Raw genomic sequence first — 23,097 nt, 5'->3', positions numbered from 1 at the left:
GAACTGCGTCAGAGCGCGCAAGTGTGGCGGCAGGTGGTGGTGGTGGTGATTTATTAACAAAGGAGGGAAGAGAAAAGGCCTGGGGATATTGTTGAACTCAACGGGGAGTTCACCCTCATACGACCCAGTCCAGGGAAGGGGATTGGGGCTTCAAAGGATAGGAAGAGAGAAGGGGGAAGAGAAGAGCGTTAGGAGAGTGGGAGATAGTCTATATCGCGTTCGTTTAGTCCATGACTCGATGGCTACAAACGCAGTGCTAGTCCTGTTGTAACCAGGAAGTTGACTAGGTGCTGGAAGACCTCCCGTCGGATGGCGTCCGGTCCCGTGGGGAACAGGAAGTCTTCTAGCTTGTGGCTTGGGGCACCAAGGTATGGTTGGTGAGCCAGGAGAGAAAGTGAAATCTTTGTTTCGTGTTTGTGCGGCCCCTGCTTTACGCAGAGGTGTAATATTTGGTACACGTTGTCGTGAAGGGGTACTCTAGCGATTGCGCGATTGAAATGGCGACCTACGGAAGCCTATTTAGGGCCCCTTTAAGGTGCTGAGGAGAGGAGGCAGGTTCCCGGGCGAGGAGGAGCGGCAGCGGCGGCGGGACAGTCGGTGCCCGCCGGCGCGTCGGCCCGCGAGGTTGACGTCACGTGCGCGGGAAAGCGCGCTCGTTCGAACATCGCGCTCGCGGGAGGAGGAAAGGGGATCAAGCGGATCCCCACAATATATATATATATAATTGTATTCAAGCTTTTCTTTACGCTTCAGGTCTCTTGAATTGCTGAAGGGCACTAATTAATGGGCAATTCGGGTTTGAACCATAGCGAAGTTTCATTTTACGGCCTCTGGCTTTCCGGAAATAAATTAGTATTTTGAGGACCTCACGAATTTCAACAAGTCAGTTAGCACTGGCCAATCCCCCCTTGTGGGTATACGTGCCAAAAACTTTGAGGACATCGTCATCATAACAACCCTGTACAACCAGATTTGCCGTCAGAAAACTAAAGAGGCAAAAGAAAAAGGATTCGCCCGGATGGCGACCCTTACAAAAATGATTGTTGAGTTTCATAAGAAATTTTGTTGAATTCACTCAACAAACATTGTTGAGTATCCAAAGAATTTCTGTTGAGATTGTGTTGAGGATTTGTTGAGTTTTTCAGGAAAAGTGGCCACCGTGGTTTCATTGATTTTCCGTTGAATTTCTTACGTCGAATTCCCATTGAGTTTCTGTTGCCTTTCCGTTGAGTCTCTACTGAATTTCGTATTGATATTTTGTCGAGGTTTTTATGAGTGCCCAATGTGTTTCTGTTGATAGTTTGTTGAGATTTTTACGAGTGCCGCATGAGTTTCTGTTGATATTTTGTTGAGATTTTTACGAGTGCCCCATGCGTTTCTGTTGATATGTTGTTGAGTTTTACACGAATGCTCAATGTGTTTCTGCTGCGATTTCTTTCAAAGGTTTTTGCGATCATTGTAGGTTGAACAAGAATCTACATTTTATCGCACCACCAATACACGAGCTTATGGTGTGGCAGTAGTGCATGTCATGTGACTAAAAATTCTGCCTCATGCAGACATGCAAAAAGAAAAACAAGGTGTTCAGCGTGCACTTTTTACTTTATTTCCCGATTCAAAAGCGATGATAGGTTATTTTTTATGTAACCGGCGCTCACACCTGGAAACTTCTGGCCCGTGTAGCCTGCAAGAGATAGAATGAATTTATGATTTACTATAAAAAATGAAAACGTGTTCAGCAAGTTCTCAGAATTAGTAATAAAAGTGTGCAAAAATAGACACTTTCCCAAAAAGCATAAAAGGGATGCACTGATCTCACTGTGCACATGAAGAAAAACGGGTGATTAGCTACAAGTTGACAAAGATGACAGCTTTGTTCTTGGCACTCTAAATGCAAATCATGTGCACTCACCGACCACAGCCTTCACCCGCACCTGGTCCAACCCTGGCTTTGTAGGAGCGTCGCCCTGGGCTTTGCCTTTCCTTCCAAAGAGAGTTTTCCCCTTGAGCTCCTCCGGAGTGAAGACATGGCGCAAAAGAGCCCTGGCAAATTTGCCAGGGCCACTCGCACACGCATGCACCAGCTGATCCAGGTACCCCTTCTCAATTAGCACACCGCCCCCAATGTCAACCTGCGAGCAGAAAATAAAACCGAAACAGTTGAACCAACATGAACTCCAGGATCGAGACAATGAAGAGTTTGAGTACCCATGAACAATTTCTCAGAATATTACGGTAATTCATTTACAGATTTTGGCATTGATCCACTAAAAATTATTTTCGAATAGATTTAATTTAAATGTATATTTTTAGTTTTTATGGGTGAACATGCATACCTCAACATGCTTTCGGCTTGTTTCAAGAATTCATTAAAGTGTTTGCTAAGTGCCCACTGCAGTACACCGTGGGTGTATTGCTTTGTGGTAGAAAGGCCAAAAAAAACCATTTGGGTGCTGTTAGGTCAATCTGGATGAAAGGTTATGTGGCTAAAATAGTCAGATGGCTGTAATGCACACAAAGTAGGCAGTACGATGCCTTGCCCTGACTCATGCAACTATCCATAAAAAACTGACCTTTTTTAGCACCCGATTCAGCAAAATAAAATGAGCAGACTGTTATTGATTTTTTAAATTATTTAAATTGAAAAGAGTGAACCCTAGTTACAACTAGGCCAATTTGCTCCTTCATTTTTTCATTGGCTAGCAGTGCACGAGGGTCATACGCGAAATGTGGTTTGCGGCGTGGTGCTAGCAGGAACTTTTTGTGTGGCTGGTGTTCTTTCTGCAGGATTGTGGGTTTGCGAATGCCTTGTCGTAAGGAGTACCCAGCATTGTTTTTGGTTCGAAATTCCGCACTGCGCTGTTCACGCCTCCTACAACCAGACACGAAGCAGGCTGCACGACGAATGCTAGCACAGCGAGCTAGCACAGCGTGACAATTGGACAGGCGCGGACAGCGGCTCAGATAAGGTAATTTTGCACTGTCTGTGTCACCTCCGCGCGCTGATTGCCTTATTTTTTTTTTCATTGCTTCAAATGACTGTGGCTCGAATAAGGAAAATTTATGCACTTAAAGCTGCAACGATATTTCATGTGGTAGTGGCGTGTGATAAGAGGCACTGTTTTTACTGTGCCCCCCCAGGCATGCTGCGCACTTCTTGAGAAGTACGAGAGTTTGAGAGGTGCTCTAGTGACAGTGTTCTGGTATGTTGAGCGCATGACCATCCTCCGCCTGAGCTTCCAATGCTGAGCGATTATGCACAGGATCTGGGTGGAAACAACTGCGAGGTAAGAGTGCAATAAAATTACATACACTGGCGGTGACAGAGATTCCACCTGGGGGACAAAGATTTTCAAGTGTTTTCTTTTCAATGTAGATGAAGCATAAATTATAATTGATTGATTCTCGGGTTTAATGCACCAACGCTACACAGACTGTGAGGTGAGCCATAGTAGAGGGCTCCGTATTAATTTTGACAACCTGCGCATCTTTACATGCGCCGAAATCTCGACCACATGGGCATATTTTGCAGCAGACATGATAGACAAGAATTTCCATCCTGCACTGGGCGCCACCAATTCTTTCGGACTGCGGGGCGAGCAGACGACGCTGAGTCCCACGCTGTTGCTCCGTGCCATGCGTGAATATCAGACGCCCCGAACGGCATCGAAAATCGGTGTCATTTATTGGGAATTTCAGCAGCAACAAGTTTAGCAGTGCCTAAGGAGAACGTTTAATTCTTCCAAGAGGTGTCCCGTTCGCCCATCAATTCTGTTCCTAACCTGCTAAGGTGGCGGGCCAGTCCACACCACTTTGTCCTGACAGGCATTGCCTGTGAGGCCACGTTTCGTCCTGCCAGCAGGACGCCTGACCTTTTTATCCTCAATTGATGTTTATTTTCGGAATTCTGGGAAAATTGCCGTCATTGCTTTTTACTTAGCGATGTTCAGAAGCTACTTGTCCGGGCAGGCGTGATTACGTCGTTACTGGCTGCACCAACAATCAGCGTAAGCGCAATGTGCTTATGCAAGAACCGTGCGAAGTGCACCATGACAAAACAAGTGTCTGCATGTGCGGAGTCTATTGGCTGCACAAATTTCCTGCGTCGCTTGAGTGTCACCATAAATGGGTCGTCGCGCTAAATCGCAGACTTAGAGCCTGGCAAATTTGCCAGAATGAGCCCGGTGGTACGCTGCTTTTGGAAGCGCTGTTTAATCACCCTCATGCTCAATCCTTATCGCACGTTTCTGTTCTTTGGAGGTATGTTTGGTCCGTTTCATCGACGGGAAGCCGACGAAAATCAATCGGACACTTATGCTGCAGCTTGGGTACGCGAAAAATTTTCAAGTAACCCCTGTGAAAACCGTGCTGATATTCGAATGTGATATTATAAATAATTAGCAACTTGAGAGTGGATGAAATGTTCCCTGACCTAGCGTATGGTGCTTGTTAGGAAAATTTAACCCCTTAAGTGCTTTATGTTTTTTAGAATTTCCCGACCAAAAGTGCCTATTTTTTTTATTGCTGATTTCGAATCTGATTGTACTAAAAAGTAGCTAGTCGATGTTGAAAAAATATTTGTACCCCACAGTTAGTCAAATCAACACAATAAAGTTTATTTCTGAAGAATACATAGGAAACCAGGTACCTGCTGCTAACAAAATTAAAAACTTTATAAATAGAACAGTTGCAGATGCCACATCTTTCTTCACTTGTGTAGGCTAAGCAAGCACCTTTGCAATAGCTGGAGTGCAAGGAATACCCACATCTCTTCCTTTGTCACTGGTATCCATTTTTTGAGGCGGGAGTGATCACTGGGAGGAAAGCATTTCAACTTTTCAGCCGCTTTGCGATTGGTTTTGTCTACAACATATTATATAAGTTCATCGTCTAGAAACTGCTGAATATATTCCATAATGTCACCCGGCGATGACAATATGAAAGTCTTGCCTGGAATGGCCAAGAATGGAAAGCGATGAGACTTCACAGGAGGATTGTCCACATAAAGCAGGATCCACTCGCGAGCAGTCGCGATGTTCGCTTCCCCGCTGTCTTTGTTATCACCGGAGGAGCTGCTCAATTCACCGTCATCGCTGTCTTCACTTCCAGAGACAAGATAAACGTCTGTATCCGAATCAGCATCACTTGAAGAAGATGACGAAAATGAACAGCTTCTTTTTCTAGTTGACGGGCCAGCTATGCATGGGTCGGCGCCACCGCACGCCATATTTTCATAAAAAAAGCACGCTTTACCGCAGGAGAAAACTAATTCGTCGAGTAAATGCTGCCATCTAGTGGACGGCACGCAATCTAAGCCGCAGACGAGCGCTTCTCGTCCTGAACAGTATAGGGCAGTACCTATTCCGCTAAGACGAGCTCTGCTCGTCCAAAGCAGTTTGGTGACAGTTTGGGCAGGACGAGCTCTGCTCGTCCAAAGCACTTAAGGGGTTAATGGTGAAGTACCGTCCCTGACTTAAAGACTGGTGCTACCTCGGCTATCCTCCAATCACTGAGAATAGTGCCTGTCATGAGAGACTGCGAAAAAAGTGCCGACAAAATCTACAGACTGCGGTATGTACTTTTCGGTATAGTGTGATTAATAACAGTATGATCTGAAGTAGATAATATTGTAAGCTTACTTAAAATGGAAAGTAGCTCCACACCAGTTTGTATTGCAAATTCAAAACCATATCGAAAATCCTAAATGTTTGCTTGGCTTGATTACATACGGATACTTGCTTCAAAGTCAGTTCAATTTCTATTCTTGCACTTTAGCCATTGGCCCCAGATTCGCTTCAATATCCCTGCTAAGCAATGACACACTCAAAATGCACAACACTGCTTCATGAAACTGTTTCAAATAACCAGGGGCTAGAGCACTGCTAACAGGTATACATTATGACAGGTTCCAACATGAAATAACTAACCTGAAAGTACATAATCAGTGGGTGCACTGATGTGGCAGCGGTGCCTGGACCGATGCGTTGAGCAAATGCGCTGGCTTCTGAACGGGTGGTCCAAGCGGCCAGATGATGGATGAAGGATTGACTATTCCTGGCGGCAAAGCGTACCCAGCACCAAGGAAAGGCCAGGCAGTACTTCGGTACAGCAGGTGCAGTGTCAGTTGGTCACGGAGGGCCCTGGCAAAGCCTTTGAAACTGGACTGAAAGCCAGCCAGCCAACCCGGACAACCAGCAGCAGCACCTGAAAGTGCATAATCTGTGAGTGTGGTGGCACTTGATGAAATACAAGAAAAGCACACACAAACCACGAATGCTTACATTAAGCAGATTATTAATCGTTAATGAGTAACCTCCAAGGCCCTAATAAGAACATTCCCGCAACACCCAAACTGAAATTTAGGTCACAGTAATGTATTTATTAGGCACGCAGGTTCTGTGAGTGGGGTATGCCTGATATATGCAAAGCTCACTGCTATGCTAATTTGCATGGAACGCTTGCTAGCAGCCCATATGCATCCCTAGCTTTCAATCGGAACTGGTGTGTACTAGTTGAGGCTCCTCCATTTCAATGCCTAGCTTGCCTTTGCAAGTTCGATTCTCCAATATAAATAGAGTTGAGTGGGCAGGCGCCCCTGCGAGACCACGCGCGCGCATTTCACCTTCAATTTCCACGTATGTGAATGTGAGCTTCACGAGTACGGCCCGAAGACCACGAGACGGGTCGCGACGGCGGCAGCCGGTCTCGCGAGCGTAATAGCTGCGAAGCGCACTGCACGGAATTAACAGTCGCCGCAAAGGCACTGTTTGAGAGACACATAACAAACAAACGCCCCGGTGTTTAAGAGCCTTGCGTGATGTCAAATAATTAGCTGCCGCGTTCTACAGCGAGAGCATCGCAACAAAGGTCTAGCTTCAGCGTAAATTGATGCTGACGGCTGCGGAAACGGTAGACTGGTAAATCCAAGGCGCCAAACAAGTATGCTACATCGCATAGGCTCTGAGAGCAAATGAGATGGGGGTCTACCGAATAACTGACCCATAAGCACCAGAACTCGTTCCGAACAAGAACAGAAAAACAAAAAAATGCGTACTCACCCCAGCAGAAACGACGTTTCCCGCCTAAAATCCTTCTTCACGCTCGTCTTCCCCTTCAAGGACACCGACACTTTGTTCGGACGCAATGTCATCCACCTTTGACGCGCGATGATCGTTGAGGCGATGATCGTTCTTCCCGTTCCCGCGTGTTCAACACACGCGTAGGTTGGAAGGGCAATCATCACCCTATAAAGCTTTTACAACTATGATTTAAGCTTGAAATAGATAAAACTGAACAAATCGCCCCAGCTACCACTCCGCACAAAACCAACTCCATAAACAAACACACAAAAAGGGAGTGATAGTTGCCAGACTGCAATAGCAGCATTTCTGTGTTTGACGAAAATTGTGTTATTGGTAATTAACTTCCTGCTTTTAAAGTATTAAAAGTGTTTATAACTTGAATTTGAGGTTTTTAAACACAAAAGCGAATAAAAGTAAACTAACTGACATATATACTTAAATTGTAAAGAAGGTTTTAAAGTTAGTTTTGGTTTTGTTTTCACGGCGGGTTTCTCTAGAGAGGAGGTGCGAGAAAACGAACTACTTTGGGTTTAAGAAGAGGGTGGGAAACGTCGGTGTGATTGAAAGCAAGGAACAGGCGCTTACTATGGTTTTAAAAAAGAAGAGGTAGTACAACCTTCATCAGGAAAAAAAAAAAAAAACGTCCGACGAGGATTCGAACCACAGACCCTCAAAACAGTAATCGAAGACGTAACCACTCGGCCATACAGGCGGAACTTCAGCGGACGTCTAAAATGATTCTATAACTACGTAAGCCGGCAATGAAAATTTTCGTTTGTGTCTAGTCAATGCTGCATTTTTGGAATTCTGGCAGTTCTAACGCTTGTTTCTCACGCACCGATCTTGCAGACGAGGTCACATTGTTAGTACTCCGAGCGATTGAGCCGGAGCTCCCTTATTTGACTCAAGCAAAGCTATCGCAGGTCACCCGCGATCTTTTCTTCGCAAGCCACGGTAGCCACGAAGGAAATGGTATGCGCCGTTGGAATTGTGGCGTTGGTAACGCTTGTTTGTCACGCACCGATCTTGCAGACAAGCAACATCGCGCTAAAACTACAAGCGATGTCACTCCTGGCATGTCAGGCGCATACAGCAGCGAAAACCTCTGAGTTTGTAACAAGTTGGGGATAATGCAAGGCAATATTAAAGAGACCGAAGCATGTGGTGGCGGCGACGTAATAAGTGCAGCAAACAGGTACTGTGGGCGGCAGCGACGAGCGAAAAAGATGTAACATGGGCCGCCCCCGCCGGCCTGCGCAGAAATGGAAACACGCAATCGAAAAAAACTGTCCGGCCGATTCAGTTTGTTGTTGACGAAGAGCAACCGAGGCTTCAGCAACAAACGATTGCCGTGGTATGAGTCAAAGCATATCTTGACATCGTTGTCGTTATGCTATCGTCCGTCTAGAAGGGAAAAATCAGAACGCAAACGTTTTCGTCTAGCGTCTATACCAGATATAGACGCTGCTGTTTAATGATATCTGGAGACAAATTTTTAGCTGGTGGTGAAACAGTGGATATTTTGTAGTATGGACAAGTGAATTTTATGGGTTAACTGAATGGCTGAAATTGAAATATGCACTCTAGAAACATTGATAAAACAACAGTATAAACAAGAATTTGAATTTTGTTCGATCACACTGAAAGTGCAAGTTATCAGAGTTTGTACTGTACTTTACCTTGTGCTGTATCTTGTACTTTGCATGCTTCCAATGCTGACAAGGCAGAACATATATTGTCTGCGAGATGTTACACAAAGCATCAGACATGACGCGCTGATTTGTGCGATATGTGACATGTTGTAAGAATACCTTGAAGACATATGTTGCAGAACGTCTAGGACTCATCGTTGAAATCTTTATATCATGAACATGTTGTTGATCTTCGACATGTTGTTTGACTCTTTACGATATCAGACCTTTATAATCTTGCAGTATATCGACATCTAGTAGAAGTCCTTATCATTAAAGACATGTCGTTATACTTATTCGACAAGTCGTTGAAATCTTTGCGATATTGGACCTTCATGATGTTGAGGACAACGAAATGTCGTTGAATTCATAAGGTGTCGACAACATGCCGTAAAAGTTATGTGATTTTCGTTGAAATCTTTGTGATATTGAAGACATCTCGAAATCGTTATGATATCATGCATGTCGTATGGATATGTTGCCATATTTTCAGCTGGGATATACGTACCGGTACAAGAAAGCGCTGAGAGTTGCATTGTGAAAGCTGGCTACCTGTACAAAATGCAACTTCCTTGAAAAATGCAACTTATTTAATACACTCACACTGCACAAAAATATGCTAAGATGCTGCCTAATTAGGCTCATACATCCAGGACAGTGGGTATTAAAGTTTTAGTGCACGTGGCTGTCCATGTCGAAGAAGCATGCAGATAGTATTTGGCATCAGTTGCTGATGACTTGCCCACAAATAATCACCATGAGTCACTGAAAATACAACAAAAAGTCAACAAGAACTCCACAATAGAAAAATCATTGTGCGGACCACAACGAAAATTCCGTTGTGTTCTCAATGTGTAAACTCAATGAACATTGAGTTTCACAAATAATCACCATGAGTCACTGAAAATACAACAAAAAGTCAACAAGAATTCCACAATAGAAAAATCATTGTGCGGACCACAACGAAAATTCCGTTGTGTTCTCAATGTGTAAACTCAATGAACATTGAGTTTCACAAATAATCACCATGAGTCACTGAAAATACAACAAAAAGTCAACAAGAACTCCACAATAGAAAAATCATTGTGCGGACCACAACGAAAATTCCGTTGTGTTCTCAATGTGTAAACTCAATGAACATTGAGTTTCTGTTGATTTTCCGTTGAATCAATGAGAACTCAATGAAACGTCAACAGAAATTCAGAACCCATTTTTGTAAGGGGACACTCCAAATATATACAACGCGCCAACCGCCACGACAGCCGCCGTCGCATCTTGCTGGAAGAGATGCGATGACTGGCGGGAGCCGTGTCGTGCATGTAACTCTTCTCGCCGGAATCTCGTACGCGCAGCACGTGTACCGGTGCTCGCCCCGATGGCTCGGCAGGCGAAGGGCACCCAGGAGTACTACGACGAGGAGATCTACTACGACGCCAAGGAGGGGACGAGGGAACTGGACTTCGACAACGAGATACACAGACGTCGGGGAAACGAATGCGCCCATTTAACAGTGCAAAGCCATCGCAGCTGGACAGGTCAGAGTTCCCGCCAACCTGGTCAAACAAGAGCAGCGCTTGCTCCAGGAGGAAGAGGCAGCGCGAAAGATGGGTACATCCACGTCTGGGTGCGAGGCATCAGAGATAACGAGGACAACCAAGTTCTGCAGTCGCAGCCTGGAGAACGCGAAAGAAACGGTTCGGTTTCTCAACGACATCGCCTCGCGCAGCTCTAACCACGCATGGCAGCTCGTCTGCAGGCTGGTCAGCGAGTACGTCTTCTGCGTCGCCGAAATGCTGTCCGACAGCCGCGACATCAGGGAAAGCCCCAAGCGGGAAGTCGCCATCAACGTGCCAGCCGAAGGGCTGGGCTTCTGCCTTAAAGTAGGAGGCGACGCCGGTTCTTGTTAATTCCCGTCAAGTATTCGGTGTCTCCCTGCAAATGCGAAAGGTCGCGGTAACATGGGTGGTGTGTGCGAGTCTTTCCCTTGTAATCTCGACTCACAGGGCGTGACTAACGTTTGCCCGACTTTTCGTGACGACTTCAAGATACTGGCCTTGAACTATGGTTAATGTTTCAAGTTTGAAGATCCCCAAGTTATGCAGGACAGGAATATTCCTCTAGGAACGGTTTTATGCGTCGCACAATTTCACCTGATCGCAGTGGCAGTGAATAGAGTGAAGTGCATTCTCAAGACAGAAAAAGAATAAATCCACCACCTCGCCACATCAAGGCCAGCCTTGATCACTAAAGCCTTGTCTTCCTCTTCGAGTTTCTTTCCAAGCATCTACCGCCGTAACGAATGTGTGTGCATACACTCAAGTAGAAGTTGCACCGCCGATTTCGAACAACCCATGGAAGCGCCTGAACTAAAGAAAGTCTACGAAACAATGAAAACATTCGCGCCATCAATATCGTCATAGGGAAATAGAAATCTACGGATTTCACGATAGAGACGTCTCAGATTCAGTATGATGGCAGCATTGAGAGAACAGGGAGTAGGGGAGGTGTGCATGGGCTCTTATAAAAGATATGCAAGGAAAGTACGGGCAGGATACGACCAGACTTGACAAAAAGAATAAAAAGTTCTCTAAGATATACGGCGTCGGATCAGGCGAGACCATCTCACCGACGTCTTTACCGGATGTTGAAGTGGTATATTTAAAAAAAGCTTTAACTGGCGAAATTCGGGGACTTTCAAATGAACAATAACTCAGTAACTTGGTATTTCTGGATGGTATCGTCTTGTTAAGTGATTGCTGCAAACAACTGTAAAAATGATTTACGAAGTGTACTCGGAGAGCACTGTCGTAGAATTATAGCGAATGCCACGGACGATGTGTTGGGTTTGTTTATTTATGTTTTGTTTTTGCCGACCGGCTGCGCCGGGCTCTGTGATCTGTTATCTGTGGGACAAGTGAAGCGTGTGTTGCATTCCTTATGCCGCATGTATTATCTCACTGACAGGGAGAGTGTTTTGAACTAACGTCACCAGCCTAGAATAATCTTCTTTGATCTACATTGTTCAGGATGCAATTCGACGGTTCGAGAACCACTCGCGCCAAGAGAGAAGTGTCCGCAAAGCATACGCTGCGGTATTAGATTCGCCGACCCCCGCACGGGGCACCTCGAGTAATCTTGGTGACGGTATTGGCAACACCGCGGACCCCGAGCCCCCATACTCATGCTGTATCCTACCGTGGCTAGGAGTTTTGAGGTGAAGGGTAGAAACCACAAACGGTGGCCGTCGGAGCCGTGGTCAAGCTCCGGCGGATGGGCTCCCTGTCTGTTTACCAGGCAGGGAGCTCCGGGACCTCTCTCGGCATCAGGGTAAACCGAGCGAAGAAAGTACCCCCGTTCCCTGCTTTTTTTCCATGCTGCATGGTTCTTTCAAAATTTTCTATACCCACTGATCGGCCCCCCAAAAGGGGCCGCACCGAAGTGAATTTTCCCCCATTGCCTGCCCTATCGTTCCAAATACCTGACAACTTTCCCTGGTTCTTGATCATCGCATCCGAAGACAGTACAAAGCCAGTGACATCTACATCCGTTTTCTTAATAGCTAAGTGCATTGAACATGTTGTAGGAAAACACTACAAAGCCAAGAAACTGACCTCTGGAGAAATCCTTGTAGAAGTAAACAACCCGGCTCAATCAAAAAAGCTCCTTGAACAAACCCTCATTGGCGACCTGAAAATCAAAGTCACTCCCCACCGAACGCTAAATACATCCCAAGGTGTCATATCCGAATCTGATCTCTACAATGAAACTGACTCTCCCTTACAAAAATGCTATATATGGCCATATATAAAAATTGCCATATATGGCCACGTCAGGAATTGGGCATATGTGGCCATATATGGGTGTGCCATATATAGCCATATATGCCAATTCCTGACATGGCCATATATGGATGGGGCCTTATATGGATGTAGGCCATATATGGCCTTATATGCCCAATTCCTGACGTGGCCATATATGGGGGGCCATACATGGGTAAGCCATATATGGCGACCTAACATCATATATGGCTATATATGGATTGAGTTTATGACCACGTGGATAGCATATATAATGAACTTCAGTTAACAGCAGCAATTAATGCTGCACCCTAAATGCTCACAAACACTTCATGACACACCTTCCACATTTTATTACAAAAATGATGCGGGTGCATGCGAATTAAGGTGGTTGCAGGTTGCTTTGTTGTGGCGATGGGTCAGTGGCTGCATTCTTCTTGGCCAGCTTGGCCCCTTTGATGGAAGCACAAGTTTCTCACTGCATTTATTTATTTTTACCTCTTGTATCTAGCTGTGGCTTTACTAAATCTTGCAAATGAAATGAAACCAATAGAGTTATCATTAGTCAATGTCCAAGTTCTTTTTTCATTAATCCTGAAAATAAATTTCGTAAAAACTACTGTCATGTCCTCAAATAATTAGAGGGCCTGAACCAATTCTCCCCCTTGCTAATACTTTTATTCTGCCTTACATTCTTCACAGAACGCAATTGTTATTAGTGATGCTGAAAGGTAATTGCTTGCAATTTTGTCATCATAGTCCATGTTAAAACCGTTATGCAACTTTTACAAAATAAATTTTATTTTTTTACATCGAGAACTCCTTATTTTGACAATTCAGCTTGAGGTTTAAACAAATGCACTTCAGCTATTCACTTCTTCAAATGTAAATGCACATTGAAGCCCACAGAACATTCTTTTCTGCTTATGTTGATAAGAAAAAAAGCGGCCCAAAATGGCATCAATTCCTGCATGGAGAGGTGTCTGCTGGATGGCTGGAATGTGCAAACATTTGGCTTTTAAACCCTTTCTCGAGAATGCGACGAGGCAAAAAAGCACCTCATTATTCAACCCCACTGTAGGGCTAATACCGAAAACAACAAACAGAAATGAGCGAAAATTTATTAACCACATTCAGCAGGAGAGCATGCTCATGCAAGGGGCACATTTGACATGGCGATAGTGCTACTAAGATTTCATTACATACATTTATATTCTCCGATTTTTCTTTGAAGTGTAAGTGAAAGCCCCGTGGATATTATTTTGTTAAGATGCGTAAGCTATATTTAAATACCCAGCGGAGTACAGATCAACGACGCTATAACGAACGCTAATATAGCGAATTATCAGCTGCAGCGAACTTAATACGAACTTTGTTTGGTCACGCTCCAATTCAGTGGCACATTCTTTTTATAACAAAACTAAAACATTAAGACGTGTGCGATATCGGCTGTATTAAAGCAATATTTGGCTAGCACGGATAAAAAAAAAATTTAAGATAAGACATTATTTTGAAGAAACTTAAAAAAACTACCGACGTTCGAAACAGCACAAGTAGAAAACGCCCTTTTGTGCGTGGACACCGTGAAAAACTTCATCCTAATCCGAGCTGTGAAAAGCCACTGGATAAAGACCGCATCCTTCAAATAAATGAGACCGCAAACCTGTTTTGCCAAACAAGCGATGCTGTTGTTCTTTCACGTGCTCATGTTCCGGTCAATTACCCAGCGAATGCATGAAAATATTTACTTTCACTGCCCTACTGAGTGATAAAAAATGCGCTATCTTCCGCGACGTAACTAATGCAGCAGGCAGCCGCGCGATAAAGCGGTTTCAGGGAGTGCGCCCACTAAGTGCACAAACTGCGAGGGCGCGTCAGCCTCCCAACAAAGTCCTGTGCATGTATTGAGCGGCACGCGCTCCCGTGTTTACTGACATAAAGCATTCGACTGTACCTCCGAACTTGTGGCCCGAACTAAGTTTTTGAAAAATAGATGTAGGAAAAGGCGGTAAAACAGGGAAAAACAGTGTCCAGGTTAACAGCTCTGAAGAAAACTGAGCGCTACCACCCTTACAACTTTTGGAAACGCATTAGCTGCAACCTCAACACGTACGTACGCGCACGACAAATTTCCGAGAAGAAGCCCTTACGTTAATACGATTTTCTTTAGCGGAGGAGGGGACGGAGAGGGTGAGCTGTAAAACAGCGCTTCTATTAAAAAAAGTAGTGTTGCCGCGGAAACTTTTCGAGAGACTTCGGAAGCGTAAAGCATCGAGTGTAAGAACGCATCAGACGCACCACCCAGGTTAAGCGATTCTCGAACCACACGCCGGTTCCACTGGTTCTAGCGTGTTTATACCGGTCGAGGCTCGGACAGCAGTTGTTGGAGTGCACTTATTGTGCCCGCGAGAGCGTAGGCCAGTGGCTTAATCTGTATGCGTGGCTACACGGATAATATCCGCATCCGCCAAGTGAAGCTAGCATACCAAGAAAAAATATTACCTCCAATAAGCAAAGCCTTCGGTGCTTGTCATACAAAAGTGCGACTTGGGAGCCAGTTACACGTGCACGTGTATCCTGTTGAAATGAAAGCGCAATTCTATACCAAAGGAAAAAAAAGCTTACCCTGGAATTCTCGGTGAGACTTTCTCGCGGCACCGCGTGTATCCATGCATTTCGCAGTCTTTCTTCCCTCGGGAACGTGAACACGTGTACCTTCGTGTCCGCGGTGTAGTCGCCGCGGCATCGTTGTACACAGCACTTGCACGGCATCTAAGCGTACTTACTTTGATATTGCCAAAATTTGCAGACGCGGAAACACTCACAGAAACACACGGAAAATGAGCGACTGGACGGCGAAGACGCGCACGTGGAACAAGACACGCTGGGGAATGCGGTATGTGCGGTGCAGAGGGGGCATCCTGCAGCCCAACGTGTGATTCCAAGAAGTAGCAGTGACAAGAGTGGTGATCGCCTCCGCGGGGCTGCTTAGCGCGAGTGGAAAGGGTGCACCTGCACAAAGCCTTTCTCCCTTCCCAATCGGTGTTCCTACGACCCCTACGACCCCACCGCGAGCTGCCGAAAGAGAAAAAAGAAAAACGTGCAAGGCTGGACAGCATAGCCGCTCCTCAAGCGGAAAGCTGAGGAGTGCCCCTTTGTTTACTTTGCGGGAGACGCCTTCCAAGAATGGCGGACCGGCAGCCCACATGCTCACATCGCTGCTGGAAAAGGTCCATTTTCTTTCAAGGTGCCAGGCGCTGTAGGGCTGTTTGAATATCTGAATCACGCGCCACGCACGTCATCCTGTAGGTAGCGACCGCGATATTGGGTAGGCGCAGCAGGCGGCGCCGCTTCGGCGCCGTGCTCTAGCTATCGCTAACCGATCGAGTTGCGTCACTGTGTAGCGTCCTCGATAAACATGCAACAGGTTTGCCCCCAAATCCGGCGCGTTGTACAGTGCCCCGCGGCGGTGCGCACCGGCACGGAGGACAAATTGAGCGGTTCTACCCAAATTCCATCTCGTTAGCTGTGAAAGCAATTCACAAATGCTTTCACAATGACAATAAAGTAGTGCAATATGACACATCACTACTTAAAAGAGATATTTATTGAGAGGCAATGATTTTATGTGGAAGAACACCACATCTTTGTCAAACTGGAAAAAAATCGATAGCAGAAGAATTCTAGATTGATTGATTGTAGTGTTTAACGCGCCGACGCAACGCAGGCGATAATGCGCGTCGTAGTGGAGGGCTCCGGATTAATTTTGACCACCTGGGGATCTTTAACGTGCGCCGAAATCTCGTACACACGGGAAGAGTTCTAGGCCAGAGTGTGATTTGTGAACATTCTCTTTGTCTACTGAACGCAATTTTAAACCTACTCGCGAGAGCGCTCCGAATAATAAACAGGTTTCAAGCTTTCAAATGCCACCACTACTTATTTTTTATACTGAAAACATCTTTTTCTCGTAACTAATGAATGCTGTTAACTGTGAAATGTTTTTCACAGCAAGCATAACTAGCTATTGGACGATGCTGTGCATAAATGCTGTGTTGAAAAAGAAAGAATAAAAACTGTTTGTGGTGCTGTTGCATATATGACAAATAAAGAACTAAGGCAGCTGCATTAAATATAATTGCAGTTTTGAAGTACGCAAGCAAAGATCTCTGTATAGTAGAAAAACTATCAGCAACATAACTGGGTAATTAAAGAGAAAGTGTTTTCGGAGAATTTATATTGACAGGGAATTCATATTCCTGTGATTGTTAATTAGATGGTTAGAGAATTTGCATATATATTACTTTGGAACTGCGTTAATCAACTGTATATATCAGTAACTGGCCGCATATCTGGCTGCATATAGTGTAAAACATAAATCTGATTGTGTCATATAGCTGTTGTTCAAACCATGCAGGGTGTCCCCAGATATCATGCACCAAGATTAAAAAAAAAAAGAGTAATGGCGTAACTCGAAGAAAACCTAGTGCATAATGTTCGCAGTACTGTGAAGAAGTGGGCAGCATTTTTTTGGTAATGAGACTTAACTAATTAATTGTAATTAATTTTCTAACTCGAGAAGTACTGTCCTAATCACTAAAGTGTCAATGAGGCACTTGCAGGTACCCACGAGGGGCATCTAACTGCGGTATTTTCAGCGGCGAACCAATTGCGTACTCATTTATTCTGACTGATAAAGAAAACCCGCGAAATACGAAACATACCACGTGACGGCGCCTCCGCGTGCATCGTAAAGCAACGCCCTCAAACAGGCGGCCTCTGAGTTAGCCAGAATTAAATAAACAAAAGAAAGAAAGAAGAAATCGCGACCGAGTTTGTGCCTTATCTGCACACGCGCCCCGCAAATCTCTCTGTGGCTGCTCCTTCCATGCATTCCATTATCAAGGTGATGCACTGTCTCTTCGGGCAGGTCTTCTGGACAGCCCGGAGTTGGGCGGAGGTCCTAAACCTCCCGCCACCCGCGCAGGTGCGGCCCGCGTCTAGACGGTCCTCTGGGCCGCTAGGTTTGACCTTCCGGACCTAATAAAGTTCAATGTCTGTCTGTCTGTCTTCGGGCAGGTGACAAGGGAAGCAGTTGCTTTCAATCAGCTTATATGGGGATGCTGCTTTACAATGCGCGCGGAAGCTCCTTCACGTGGTATTTTTCATATTTCGCGGGTTTTCTTTGTCAGTCATAATTAATAAGTAGGCAATTAGTTCGTCGGTGAAAATACCGCAGTTAGATGCCCCTCGTGGGTACCTATAAGTTCCTCATTGACACTTCAGTGATTAGGACAGTAATTCTCGAGTTAGGTAATTAGTATCATTAACAAAAAAATTACTGTCTGCTTCTCCACGGTACTGCAAACATTGTGCACTAGGTATTCTTTGAGTAACGCCATTGCTCTTTTTTTAAATCTTGGTGCACGATAGCTGGGGCACCCTCTATAACGAAGAACGTAGCGCCGTATATGGATGTAGAAGGCGCCATATACGGGTTGACCAGGCCATATACGGGATACTTGGCGCCATATATGGATGCAATTGAAGCCATATATGGGTTGGACCCGCCATATATGACTCCACGTGGGGCCATATATGGCCATATTTGGCGCCATATATGGGCTGACCACGCCATATATGGCCCTATTTGCCCCCATATATGGCAAGTTATAGCCTGATATGAACACATATATAGCTATATATGGCCACATATAATTTATATATGGGCCATATATGGCATTTTCGTAAGGGCTGACATCCTCGAGGGCCTGCGCGACCAGGGCGTCATTGCAGCAAGGAGGATCACTATGCGTCGAGAAAATCAGGAAATCAAAACCAAACATGTTGTCCTCACCTTTGACCGTAGTACCTTACCTGAATTTGTGAATGCAGGCTTTCTTCGTTGTACCGTCCGACCATATGTCCCCAACCCGCGTCGGTGCTTTAAGTGCCAACGTTATGGGCACAGTACTAACAACTGCCGTGGGCGTTTAACGTGTGCAAAGTGCTCAGAGCACGACCACCCCAAAGAGAATTGCAACAGCACTTTGATCAAATGTCCGAACTGCGGTGGCCTGCACACAGCGTACTCAAGGACGTGTGAAACATTCAAACTTGAGAAGAAAATAATCAATCTTAAAGTCAATGAGAACATCTCTTACCTATAAGCGCGTAAAAGGCTCAGCGCCTTTGCTTCTGCGAAGTATGCCGACGTGGCTCGCCGGGGGGCGGAGCGGCGTCTAGTCACTGCGGCCACCCAGTACTGTGAAGCAGACTTGGTGCCGCCCCAGCCCCCCGAGGTGCTGCCTAAGGCAGCCCAACCAGCTGACACAACACCTGTGGCACCCACAAGTGTTGCGTCGGCCACGAATGCCAGGAGTGACGGCTCTGCCGTCGGTCCCCTTCCTCCGGCTACCAGACCTCAGGTGGCCATGGATGTAGATGTGGCGGGTCCTTCGACCACCTCTGCGTCCAACACGCAACAAACTCTGGTGGGAGGGATTCCTTCCTCCACTTCGAACATATTCCGTGTCGGAGGCCGCAAGGACTCCATCTCGTCGCTATCCCAGCACTCGGACGAGGACATGGAAATGGCACCGTCTCAGCCAGCGCCAAAGACGGTGAAAGAACAGCGCTCCATGGCGGGGCGGGGAAAAAAGCCAGCAGCCCCCCGTGTCACTGGCCCAAACCATAACTAAGTGTGGTAGGTGATACATCCATCCCTAGTCTTCACCAGCCAAAATCTTCTTTAAACATTTATGGTAGCACAAATAGTTGTGCAGTGGAACTGTAGGGGATTAATTAAAAACCTAGATGATATATATATAATCCTACACAAAACTCAAGCAACCGTCCTGTGTCTACAAGAGACTCACTTGAACCCTAAGCATACCAACTTCCTAAACCAATACTCAGTATTTAGAAGAGACAGAGACAGCTGCTCGCACTGCTCGGGTGGCGTGGCAATCGTTATGCGAAAAGCTGTCCCTTGTCAATCTATTCATTTGCGCACCGGCCTAGAAGCGGTTGCTGTTCGGGCAATTATCTTCAACAAGTTAACAAGAATTTGCTCACTGTACATTCCCCCTGAATATCGTCTGTCCAGTTACGAATTTGAGTCCCTTATAGATCAACTGCCAGAACCGTTTTTACTAGTTGGTGACCTTAATGCGCACAGCCCACTATGGGGATCGGAACGCACAGATTCCCGGGGCCGCTTGATAGAAAATTTTCTCTTGTCATCTGGAGCTTGTCTCTTTAACAAAAAGCAGCCGACATACTACAATACAGCACACCACACATATTCACACATTGATCTGGCTATAGGCTCCCCCGTTCTTTTTCCGTCCATCGAATGGGAAGTGGATACAAATCCCTATGACAGCGACCACTTCCCAGTCACCCTCAGATGTTTAGAAAAATGCCCCTACAGTTACACTTCACATGCAAAGTTTAAAGAAGCTGGCGCCGACTGGGCAATGTTTAAAGAGATGTCGAGACTTACTTACACATCAATAACACACTTAGGTATTGATGAAGCGTGCTCCTTCATCACAGCACATATACTTGATGCTGCTAGCGTTTCTATTCCCCAGACCTCCGGTACCACACCTAATCTTCAGAGGCCCTGGTGGAATGACGATTGCAAGAAGGCCAGAAACGCTCAGAATAAGGCCTGGAGGGTCCTCCGCAGGTATCCTACTACAGAAAACCTAATTTCCTTCAAGCGCGCAAAAGCCATGGGACGGCGAATCCGACGTCAGGCAAAAACAGATAGTTGGAGGTCTTTTCTATCATCAATAAATTCCTATACAGATACGCGCAAAGTTTGGAACAGGATACGGAAACTGCAGGGGCAGAAAACATATGTCACACCTCTTGTCAGCACCACTGGCGATACACTTGAAGACCAAGCAAACACCCTGGGACAACACTTTGAACATATTTCCAGCTCCTCCCACTACATCGAGACATTCCGGCGATACAAAGAATCTGTTGAAAGAAAGCCTATTCGTGACAACAAGAAATCTAATGACGGGTATAACTCTAATTTTTCGCTGCAGGAACTTACGGTAGCCCTCAACACATGCCGCGCTTCGGCGCCAGGAGTTGATAAAATAACATACACAATGATTCAGCACCTGCACATAGATACCCTCAATACTCTTCTCTTCTTGTACAACAAGATATGGTGTGCTGGGTACTTTCCTCATGCTTGGAAAGAGGCAATTGTGTTAGCTATATTGAAAGAGGGAAAAGATGCCTCTTCTGTGACAAGCTATCGCCCTATTGCTTTGACAAGCTGCTTGAGCAAGCTCTTTGAAAAGATGATCAATAGACGGCTTATCTATTTCTTGGAATATCATGGTGTCCTTGATAGCTGCCAGGCAGGCTTTCGCTTGGGCAGGTCAACAACTGACAATCTTATAGCTGTTGAATCTTATGTTAAAGATGCTTTTGCTCATAAACAACACTGTATATCTGTATTTTTTGACATTGAAAAGGCCTATGACACCACTTGGCGGTATGGCATCCTGCATGACCTTAAATCTGTCGGCATTTGTGGAAACATGTTAAACACACTGGAAAGCTACTTATCAGATATAACATTCCGGGTACGAGTTGGTGCAGCATTATCCAGGACGTATACACAAGAAAATGGCGTTCCCCAGGGTGAAGTACTTAGCTGCACACTTTTCATTGTAAAAATGAATACGTTAGGGAGAGCACTGCCACCCACCATTTTTTATTCAATCTATGTAGACGATGTTCACATCAGCTTCAGGTCATGCAACTCATCTATCTGTGAACGGCAGATCCAAGTTGCTGTGAACAGACTAGCCAAGTGGGCAGACAAAAATGGTTTTATCCTAAATCCGCAGAAAAGCACTTGTGTTCTCTTTTCCAGGAAGCGTGGGATCCATCTGCAACCAACCATACAACTTAAGGGAGTTGACATACCCGTAAAAAGAGAACACAAGTTTCTTGGAGTAGTTTTAGATGATAAGCTTACATTCATCCCACATATTAAACAACTTAAAATGAAATGCATGAAGACTATGAACATCTTAAAAGTCCTTTCCCGCCAGTCATACGGTGCAGATACAACATGCCTTTTACGTGTTTTTAACAGTCTTGTCAGGTCCCGTATCGACTACGGAAGTGTTGTGTATGGGTCTGCCTCCAAAACAGCTCTAAAAATGCTGGACGCAGTGCTGCACTTGGGGCTCCGCCTGGCGTCCGGAGCTTTCCGGACGAGTCCTATTGAAAGCCTCTATGCAGAAACGGATCAGTGGTGCTTAGAGCACCAGCGTACATACATGGCACTTTTGTACTGCGTAAGGGCGACATCCTTAAATAGTCATCCGCTAAATGCTATTCTTGAAAACAAAGCGTCCGAAAGGCTGTTTTTGAGCCGTCCATCGCTTCCTCTGCCTTTCTCTATCCGAGTGAAGCTGGAGGCAGAGGAACTTGGGGTTATTTTATCTGAATCTTACAAAACTGACTTCGTTGAGTTCATGCCGCCTTGGCAACTGCGCCCTGTCACCTGTGACATGTCGTTCAAGGAAATTTACAAAAAACATTCACCCACAGAACTCGTCCTACAACACTTCCTGCACTTGCAAAACAAATTCCCATACACTGCTTTTTATACAGATGCCTCCAAAACTGCCACTGCTGTGGCATGTGCTGCACACGGTCCCAATTTTGCCAGCACAAGAACACTAAACAGAAACACAAGTATATTTACGGCTGAGGCACATGCTATATTAATTACGCTAGAACACATAATACAAAGATACAACAATCCATTATATACACAGACTCATTGAGTGTTGTGACAGCACTGCATTATGGAAACGCAGTGTCTAGAGTTACGTCCGACGGAACCCAAAATCGAAAACTAGAGTTACGTCCGACGGAACTTTAAGCCAGTTTCTAAAGTTACGTCCGACGGAACTCAGAATTGAAAACTAGGGTTACGTCTGACGTAACTTTAAGCCAGTTTCTAGAGTTACGTCCGACGTAACCCAAAATTGAAAACTAGGGTTACGTCCGACGGAACTTTAGGCCCGTTTCTAGAGTTACGTCCGACGGAACCCAAAATTGAAAACTAGAGTTACGTCAGACGGAACTTTAAGCTGGTTTCTAGAGTTACGTCTGACGGAACCCCAAATTGAAAACTAAAGTTACGTCCGACGGAACTTTAGGCCAATGTTTTGAGTTACGTCTGGCATAACGTAAAGCACAAAAAATTTACAGCTCTTGAAGACTCTTGAACCAATTTACATGGTTCAAGAGTGATTAATAGGGTTGGGTGTCATATAATATTTCAACCCGATTAATTGGCATCGATTAATTCGATTATGCATGGATTATTCGGTTGTGTGGTTTTTTTAGAAAAAAATGACCAAAAATAATTATGTAGTAGTACATATCAGATCAATATGCTCATACACTTGTTCAGACACATTCCGGATGAGGTAAGTACGTCATCATCACGGCGCATGATGCGGACGCGAC

The 23,097-nt window shown here is 45.3% G+C and overlaps 1 protein-coding gene across 2 annotated transcripts; it reads right to left on the bottom strand.

The window, feature by feature from the left end:
• Window positions 1–1,583: 1,583 nt before the first annotated feature.
• LOC144162328 (uncharacterized) lies at window positions 1,584–7,472 on the bottom strand. Of its 2 annotated transcripts, XM_077692810.1 has the most exons (4): window positions 7,059–7,472; window positions 5,928–6,204; window positions 1,913–2,132; window positions 1,584–1,684 (listed from the first exon to the last, which is right to left on the bottom strand). In XM_077692810.1, the coding sequence occupies exons 2-4, from the start codon at window positions 5,937–5,939 to the stop codon at window positions 1,599–1,601; spliced, it is 318 nt and encodes a 105-aa protein (XP_077548936.1). In that variant the 5' UTR covers window positions 5,940–6,204; window positions 7,059–7,472; the 3' UTR covers window positions 1,584–1,598. The 2 variants fall into 2 exon arrangements, with proteins under 2 accessions (XP_077548936.1, XP_077548937.1); XM_077692811.1 differs by lacking the exon at window positions 7,059–7,472 and having other exon boundaries at window positions 5,928–6,974.
• Between the last annotated feature and the right edge of the window lie 15,625 nt (window positions 7,473–23,097).

Source organism: Haemaphysalis longicornis, unplaced genomic scaffold, assembly GCF_048455015.1.
Source record: "Haemaphysalis longicornis isolate Haplotype H1 unplaced genomic scaffold, Haemaphysalis longicornis Haplotype H1 scaffold_12, whole genome shotgun sequence".
Lineage (NCBI taxonomy): Eukaryota > Metazoa > Arthropoda > Arachnida > Ixodida > Ixodidae > Haemaphysalis > Haemaphysalis longicornis.
The sequence above is the reverse complement of the archived record's forward strand: the minus strand, read 5'-3'. Positions and strand labels throughout refer to the sequence as shown.